This window comes from Eurypyga helias, unplaced genomic scaffold, assembly GCF_000690775.1.
Source record: "Eurypyga helias isolate BGI_N326 unplaced genomic scaffold, ASM69077v1 scaffold4475, whole genome shotgun sequence".
NCBI classification, from domain to species: Eukaryota; Metazoa; Chordata; class Aves; order Eurypygiformes; family Eurypygidae; genus Eurypyga; species Eurypyga helias.
In genome coordinates this window covers 1-8338 of record NW_010250628.1, presented here as the reverse complement: position 1 = coordinate 8338, position 8338 = coordinate 1, and the positions used below count along the sequence as shown (strand labels likewise).

General features: G+C 48.3%; 1 protein-coding gene across 1 annotated transcript; it reads left to right on the top strand.

The window, feature by feature from the left end:
• Positions 1 to 2744: 2744 nt before the first annotated feature.
• On the top strand, positions 2745 to 7679 carry KLHDC10 (kelch domain containing 10; the record flags this gene model as incomplete). The annotated part of the gene is made up of 6 exons (XM_010151723.1): positions 2745 to 3097; positions 3644 to 3798; positions 4940 to 5088; positions 5971 to 6055; positions 6908 to 6974; positions 7561 to 7679. Coding segments are annotated over 6 exons (928 nt in total), but the record flags the coding sequence as incomplete, so codon positions are not given.
• Positions 7680 to 8338: the final 659 nt, after the last annotated feature.

Genomic DNA, 8338 nt, shown 5'->3' with positions numbered 1-8338 from the left:
TCTGTGTGTGAAGAAGGGGTGTATGCTGTAAACATTTGGATGGACATTGTGAACTTAGAATTGAACTGGAGTCACCTTAGTAAATGGTATTTTGTGTGATTGAAGCAAACTTCATTTAGCAACATGAATCTCTAAACTTTTCATATGCCATCATTTCCTAATTTTCAAATATTTAAAGAATTTTGAGGCTTGATGCGTGGATAAAAAAATACACTGCACATATAAAGTGTTTTTTTTCCAAATGCATCTTGGTTGGGAAAACCCCCAAATGGTTTGCTATTGGCAAATCACCTCTAAAGCACCTAATATTTATTTTAACAGTTTAGTCCAGCACTGAGGCCAGTAACTTCCCAGCTTCTGCTATTAGTGCGTGCAATATCCACCCTTCTGTGCGTGAATGTCCACGCCATGCCGGGTGCCCGATGGCACTCCGCTGTCTCAGTAGCCAGGCCAAAGACTAGAGATTTTCCATTAATCCTTAACTTTCTTCCCCTGCCTTTCAGCTAGTGCTTATTACTTTTCTAAGTAGGGATTGCTGCGAGACAATTATTACTGGAAACAACCCAAATCTGTCAAAACTTAGCCACGAGGAGTTTGTCTGAACCCTGTAGAGCAGCTTCATTTTGGACAAGAGTTGGAGCAAATGGGGAACATGATTAAGCAAAGCTGCTTGTGCCGAGTTACAATTCATTATGCAGTCTGGACAAATCATTTATTTCACCTTTCCTGTTGGAAAAATGCTTGATGCCTCATTTGTTATTGCTCCGCTTGTCTGATTCACTGCTGATCGTTGTACCGGGCTCCAAGGAGAAAACATGATGGGTCCTAATTAGATGCTTCACTGGGTCCTAAAATCTGTGAGCGCAGATGGGTGGTGAAGATTGCTGGTTTGGGTGGGTGAGGGGTCTTGGGGGATCTTCTTTTGAAGGGATTTTTGGATTGCTCTTTATTATAGTCAGCTGAACCGAAGCGGGACTGTCTTGAAGTGCAACAGGCAGGCACTATTATGTATCCTTCTTCTCAAGATGAAGCTTCAAGTTGATTGCACCAAAACACTTGTATTGCATAGAAAAAATTATTTTTGAAGCCTTCCTGGTTTAGTCAGCTTGAGATGTTCTACACGTGTGTGCTGGTTTAGTCAGGGAAGAGTTAACTTTCTTCACAGTGGCTGGTATGAAGCTCTGTTTCTGGATTTACCCTGAGAAAAGTGCTGATAAGGTGTCTCTCTTGTTGGTGCTGGGGAATGTCTGCATCAGATTCAAGGTCTCTCTCAGCTTCTGATGCTGCAGCTGCGTTCTCAACTCACTCGCTGCAGGCATTGTGGGGGGACACACAGTTCAGACAGCCGACCCAAACTGACCAAAGGGGGATTTCATTCCATAGCATGTCATGTTTGGTACGTCGGCGGGGAGCAGGCTGGTGGGCCATAACTCTTCTGTTAGCCCCGTAACTCCTTTGTTAATTCCTTTGTTAGCTGCTTTGCTATTCCTTACCTTGCCCGCACGTTAGGGAGTTGGTGAATCAGTTGGCTTTCTCGGTCGTGCTGTTGCTGATGAGGCTCCCTCAGACTCTGCTGCGATCACTCTCAGACTCTCAGGCTCTGACTCTCGCTACTTGGGACCTGGCTGTGCATCGGTCGGCGGGTGGTGAGCAATTGTGTCAGATGTTTTATTTTCTATTATTTTAATTGCTTAGTAGTAGTAGTATTGTTGTATATTCATTTATATATGTATACTATTCATTTATACTCAATTAGTAAATAGTTCTTATCTCAATTTTATGAGCTTCCTTGTCTTTTCCTCTTATTTTCCTTCTCCACTGGAGGAGGGAGGGTTGAGGTGTGTGAGCGGCTTCGTGGCACTTGATTGCTAGCCGAGGTTAAACCACGACAGGGTGTCTCACAACCAGCTCCTTTGTTCGGGGAGTGACCGGTTTATATTCCTTTCATCTGTCTCATTCGTTACATGGTCCTGTGTCTTACTGAAGAAGAACATCCACCTCTGCCACTGTGCTTGGCTCTTGCTGTGCATCACATATGAGCAAGCTCGGAATTACTCTTTGATCACTTGCCAGCCGCGGCTGCAGATGCTGTCCGACAAGAACTTTGGTTAGATTCTCCTTGACTGAATCGATCTTTTTGCCTGTTTCAGTTGAGGTCTGGGCTCGAACTGTCCTCCCCGCTTTTATTTCCATTGGCTTCTAGGGGAGAGGGTGGGTAAGCAGAAGGGCTTCCTTTTGGGAAAACCCGTAGGATCTCGGATGGGCTCCCTGCTGCACACCCTCCCAGTGCAAACGCCTTTATCTCTGAGCAGATCTTACTTGCTGTATCAGACCTGCGTTGCTTCGTGTTTAGGAAGCCCAGGGGTGTCCAGGGAGATGAAAGGTGCCAGGAGCAGAAGAGAAGAAACGGACAGAAGGTTTGTGTAGGAGGGAGAGCAAATCATTATTTTTCTTTTTTGTTCCCATTGGGCAGCTTTAAATATAAACATTTTGGAACTGTTTCCTAAGTGAAATCTGCCGTACAGGATGACAGAAGGGGGAATATGTAAGAAATCTCAGAAATAGCTTTTGTGTTTGCCACGTGCAAGGATCGTCGTGTGTCAGTCTGCAGGCAGGTCTCCTTAGGCAGGTGTGATCCAGGGGCTAGAGGGGACGTGAGTGAGATGGTGACACGCGGAGGCTCTTCCCGTTCCCACTCGGAGAAGCGGAGCTGTCATTACAGAGCTGTTTCCTGCTGGCTGCAGACATGCTTCCCTGTGGCTAAACACCGGCTGCTCTCGGAACACCACTACAGCGGGTGTAGTCCTGACCCTCGGAGACAAACTCCTGTGCTGGCATTTCACTGAGGCTGTTTTCCCTTCTCATTTTGCCCTAGGCCACAGGTCTCCACCAGCAAGAAGCGGGCATCGTTGCGTGGCAGACAACGCCAACTTGTATGTGTTCGGAGGCTACAATCCTGACTATGATGAGTCCGGTGGGCCAGAGAATGAAGACTACCCGCTCTTCAGGGAACTGTGGCGGTACAACTTCGCTACTGACACCTGGCATCAAATGAGCACTGAGGGCTACATGCCGAGGGAACTAGCCTCCATGTCACGTACGTATGGAAATTCAATTCCTGTCTCCTACTCCTGAAGCTATTTTAATCGGTGTCCCTGGTGGAATGCAAAACAGGGCAAGAACTGGGAAATCTGGATCCCGTTTCCAATTCTTCTGCAAGTAGGCCTTGAGTTTGGGTTGGTTTTGTGATTTATTTATTTTTCTTTCACCTTTTGCTTGGGTTGAGGCAGGGGGAAATTAAAAATCTCAAATGCAAGAGGTAGGCCCCAGGCATTTAGCTTGACGCTTGCAAGGCACCTGCGCTTTCAGCAGCGAGGTGCTCTGTGCAATCAGACATCTCAAAGCATCCAAAAAATAGATCTCTTTGTTCACTAGCCGTTTTTAAAAGTAGGCCTTCGGTTACCATGGTTTTAGCTTGCATTCTCTCTCTCCTAGAGTGTTTCAAAGCCATAAATGCATCGTGTGAATTGTAGGGTGTTTGGACACTACGGAACACTCGCTGCCGGCTCTCTCCAGAGCAGAGTCATTCTGGTTTACTGCCTCTCACAGCAACAAGTCTCTCTGCTCTGTCTCTCTCTCCTAGTTGTATTGCACGGCAACAACCTGCTTGTGTTCGGGGGCACCGGGATCCCCTTTGGGGAGAGCAATGGCAACGACGTCCACGTCTGCAATGTCAAGTACAAAAGATGGGCTCTGCTCAGCTGCCGAGGAAAGAAACCCAATCGGATCTATGGCCAGGTACGAAGGACAGCCCTCGTCGAGGCACTTTGTGCCTGCGCGGTGGCACTCAAAAGGGGCCAGAGCACAAAGGCCTCTTCTCTGCTAGTAACTGGAGTTGTTCTCTGTGTACGTAAGCGTAAGGAAAGGCAGGTATTGCTCATAAAGAAATAGAGCGCTCCCGTTTCTTAGAGGTTTCAAAGGAAAGAAATAGTTTTGTTGTAGTTAGAAAACCCCAAATCTGTTAAATAAATACCAGATGCAATTAAATGAACAAGTATGTGTGATTTAAGGAGTGGTTGGTGGCTTCTGTAGTTGCTCTGTAGCTTCCTCAAAGCCTTTAAAATCCCACACTATAAATGAAAACAGTGTTTAGTCAGTTTCCTGTAAGAATTAACAACTTTTAAGACTTTTCATAATGTCCTGAATGAACACGGTGCACAAAACCGTAAATTCACTCTCAGGAGGGCTGCCAGCTTTTGCTGTGATTTCCAATGATGCTGCCAGTGTACTTGTGGCACAGACATTTATAACCCAACTAATTCCTCATTCAGATGCGCGCCAGGCACTCAGGGCAGGGAGGGTGGCCTTCCTCTTGCCCAGTTCAGCCCAAGCTGGCCTTTGGCAAACAGGCAGTTGGGAGCAGAAGCAGCTGCATCTCCGTTTTCACCTTGGACGAAGAATGGTGCCTCTCACCACCCTCACAGCTTCTGTGGGACGATACCCCTCGTGCAGCCTCGTTCAGGCTGTCTCTGTTGTTTAGTCTGGCTCATCCGCTCTGGTTGGGGCCATAACAGTATCTGTGTAAGGTCAGCGTGGAAGAGATTCAGGGTTAACTGCCTTGGTTTGAGCTCCTGGGAGCTCCTGCTGCACACATCTGTCTGGTCTGATGCCTGAAACTCAGCAGCTGCACTTCTAGGACCTCGTCTCATGACCATGGAGTTACTTTCCATTCCTACGGACACCCCCGACGCCATCAGGAGGGATGTCTTTTGTGTATCGTCCTTGCCGTACCTTCATATTCCTCCCACATGTGTCATTTTGTAAGTTGTAGGTAGAGCTTTGCAGGCAGTGTCTTGCTTTGGGAGAGAGGGAATTCTCTCTTTTTCAGACGCTGATGCCACGCGTCCTTTCTAACTGGTCTCTCTCTGTTACCTTCCAGGCCATGGCCATCATCAATGGTTGCCTCTACGTGTTTGGAGGAACAACCGGTTACATTTACAGTACTGATCTACACAAGCTGGACCTCAACACTAGAGAGTGGACCCAGCTGAAGCCAAACAATATGTCCTGTGACATGCCAGAGGAGAGGTGAGGAGCTGGACAGTCTCAGAGAGCTTTTACACTGGGGAGTGACCGCCTTTACTGGGAGTGAGAAGCTGAGGGAGTGGAGGCAGGGCAGTCGTAGAGCAGCGTTTTCAGCTGTGAGCCTTGCACAGCCAGTGCTCCCGCAGTCTGGCGCGCAGGGGTACGTAGGATGGGGTGTGAATCGTAGAATCGTTTAGCTCGGAAAGGGCCTTTAAGATCATCAGTGCAACCGTTCCCCCAGCAGGGCCAAGGCCACCACTAACCCATGTCCCTGAGCACCACATCCACACATCCCCTAAATCCCTCCAGGGATGGTGACCCCACCACCACCCTGGGCAGCCCTTTCCAACGCCTGACAGCCCTTTTCAGGAAGAAACTTGTCCTAATGTCCAGTCTAAACCTCCCCTCTGGGAGAGGGCCTCTGCCAGGACACTGCTCTGGACTGTGTGGTGACAGTGCAGCGCTGGGGACCTGGGATGGCTGGAGAGCACCCAAGAGGGGAAGAGGCTCTGGTTGATCCCCGTGTCCTAATCCATAGGAAGACGTGGAGGAAGGAGGGCTGGGAGATCAGTCAGTGACCACCTTAGTGAGACAAGGGGATGGAGTACTGGGGGGCACCATGGTGCTCTGTAAATCATTGTACCTAAGTTCTGTGGTGCCCTGCTCTCAGAAGATGCCTTTCGGGCTTCTGGGGTGCTGCGTAAATGGCTCACGAAAGCTTCCACCCCTTCTGAAAGCTCCCAACCTGCGGGACTGCTACAGCATAGCCAGGCTTGGGATGTTGGCTTAAACCACTCAGACTCGATAGTGTTTTCCAGAAACCTTTCTTGTTGCTCACTTGCTCTAATTTCTTGTGCTGCTAAATGCCTTTCTTTGCACCTTCAGGTACAGACATGAGATTGCACACGATGGCCAACGGATTTACATCCTGGGAGGTGGAACTTCCTGGACAGCTTATTCCTTAGATAAAGTAAGGCGGTCGGAAAGCCTGCAGGAGATTCTCTGCCGCGAAGCATAACCACCTTTTCATCTGGCTTTGTCTGGGGAGCTTGGTAAAAAAGTAACTGGGAGCAGATTGCTCTCCTGTCTCTGTAGAAACTGGTGTTGCCACAAACACGCTGTCTTACACGACGGATCTGGACAGCTTCAGTTCTGTAGATCTGTTATCAAAGAATCTCATTTTAAGACACTTAGGACATATTTCTGAATGCTGGCTTTGTGCCAAAGGAAAGAATTCCTTGGTGTTAAATTCAGATACTGATATAGCAACTCTCTTCTGACTTTCTCCGTTAATGGTCTGCTTTCATTTCCTTTCTTGTGGTAAACCTTTATCTCCAGTACAATTTGGGGAGGGAAGTGTGAATTCACCTTGGAGGCTGAAATGATAAATGAGGAGACTTGGAACAGTGCTCTGCTTCCAAAGAGGGTTGAAACAGCAGCAGTTAACATGACTTCTTACCTCTCCATTCTCTTCATTATTTCTTTCTCCTTACCTGCAGTCGGAGTTAGGTGCTTCTAAATACTTTGGAGAAGTGGAGGGTGTGGATTTTCATCGGTTGGGGTTTTTTAAGAGCAGTATTCTTTTTCTTTAGCTGTGGGGCTCAAATAGCAAAGCCTGAGGTGAAACCTTTAGTAAGCTGGTACGCCTTGAAGGTGATTTTATACCTGCTTAAGTCACAGGCTGCAATTAGCTCTTTTTGTTTTTACACTTCATGAAAAAGAGGCGTTATTTATAGTGGCTCCCTGGGTCAGAGCCTGTAACTGCGTCATGGTAGCGCTGGGAGAGCCAGGAGGAACTAATGGCTCCTCTTTGTCCCTCCAGATCCATGCCTACAACCTTGAAACCAACACCTGGGAGGAAATTGCCACAAAACCTCATGAAAAAGTTGGTGAGTCTGGAATTTCATGTGTTTTCCCCAGAGAGTGGCCAAGATGCTGTTTGCTGGCGTGCCGAAAGCCGTTCTCATAGCCTTGTACAGTACGTGACCTAACTCTGGCTTCAAGGTCCTGCTTGTTTAGAGCTTTAGCAGTCAGGACTGACCCTCCTGCAGCATCCTTAGCAGTCTGGCTGCTCTCCCTCCCTGGATGGGAAGGATGATAGTGGCTGGCTGCCCTCCCAGAAGACACACATCGTCTCTGCTCCCTCTGAGGGACCGCGTGCTGGCCTGGGTTTCCCTGAAACCTTGTAGGCCTTTGGCTGCTGCTTTTCACCAAGCCAGGGGGGAGAGTTGGAGTCTGTGGGGAATGAGATTCCGGCCTATTTCCTCCTTCCCTGGAGAGCAAGCAGGAGCCAAACCTTCTGAAACAGCCGGTTGCTAAATTAGAGATGTTATACCTGTGATTGTAGGAAAGCAAAAGCCTCTTATAAATTAAACAAGTGACTCCCTTCCCTGATTCTGTGTTGAGATATAACCACCACTTGCCCAAGCACTTTAAACCAACTAGAGGTGATATATTTTTTTGTACTCTCCTCAGGTTTCCCAGCAGCCAGAAGATGCCATAGCTGCGTTCAGATAAAGAATGGTAAGATCCGCCTCTTGAAAACTGGTGTCTCTCATAAGCCTAGCAGCGACAAGCTCGTCCTTCTCGCCTGAGGTGCTGGCCTCCAGCACACTGGAGAGAACTGCAGGGCATACGTGCCTCTCCTGGAAGAGGATTTCTCCTTAGCAGGCCTTCAGCTGCCCAGCTGGCACCACTCCTCATACGGGGGGTCTTGCTGCTGTAGGCAAATTTCCTTCTGCGCTGCACGTTACTGTCACTCTCTGGAATTCTGCGGTATTTTATGCAGCACCTCAATCTCCCTGGGACATGTAAAGCGTAAAATAGCTCCTGTTTTAGCCACGAATGCCCGTGGGACTTTGCACCTTAATGGTTGCAAGCTCATGAAGAGATATGGATGATGCTTCTGCTGCAGCTTGCGGACTAACGTGTTACAGTCCGCTGTGAAAAGCCAAGAGGGGCCGAGTCCTGGAAGCTGAGTTCTTTAGAGACAAGATTGCTTGGGGATTTCTGTGGTAGTGGGTGCTTTCCGTGGTGTTACAAATCCGAGATGCTCAGATGGAGTGGATTGTGAGGCAGTAGCAGAGTCAGCACCTGAGTCTTCCCATTCTCTAGGAAAGCGAGGCCTGGTTGATACGTTGGGAGCTGCACACGGAGCTTCGAGCCTTTTGTTCCTCGCTTTGATCCTCCACATGTTCTTGCTGCAAATCACTCTTTGAAGAGCAGCTTAGAGAGGGCTCTGCATGTGCAATTC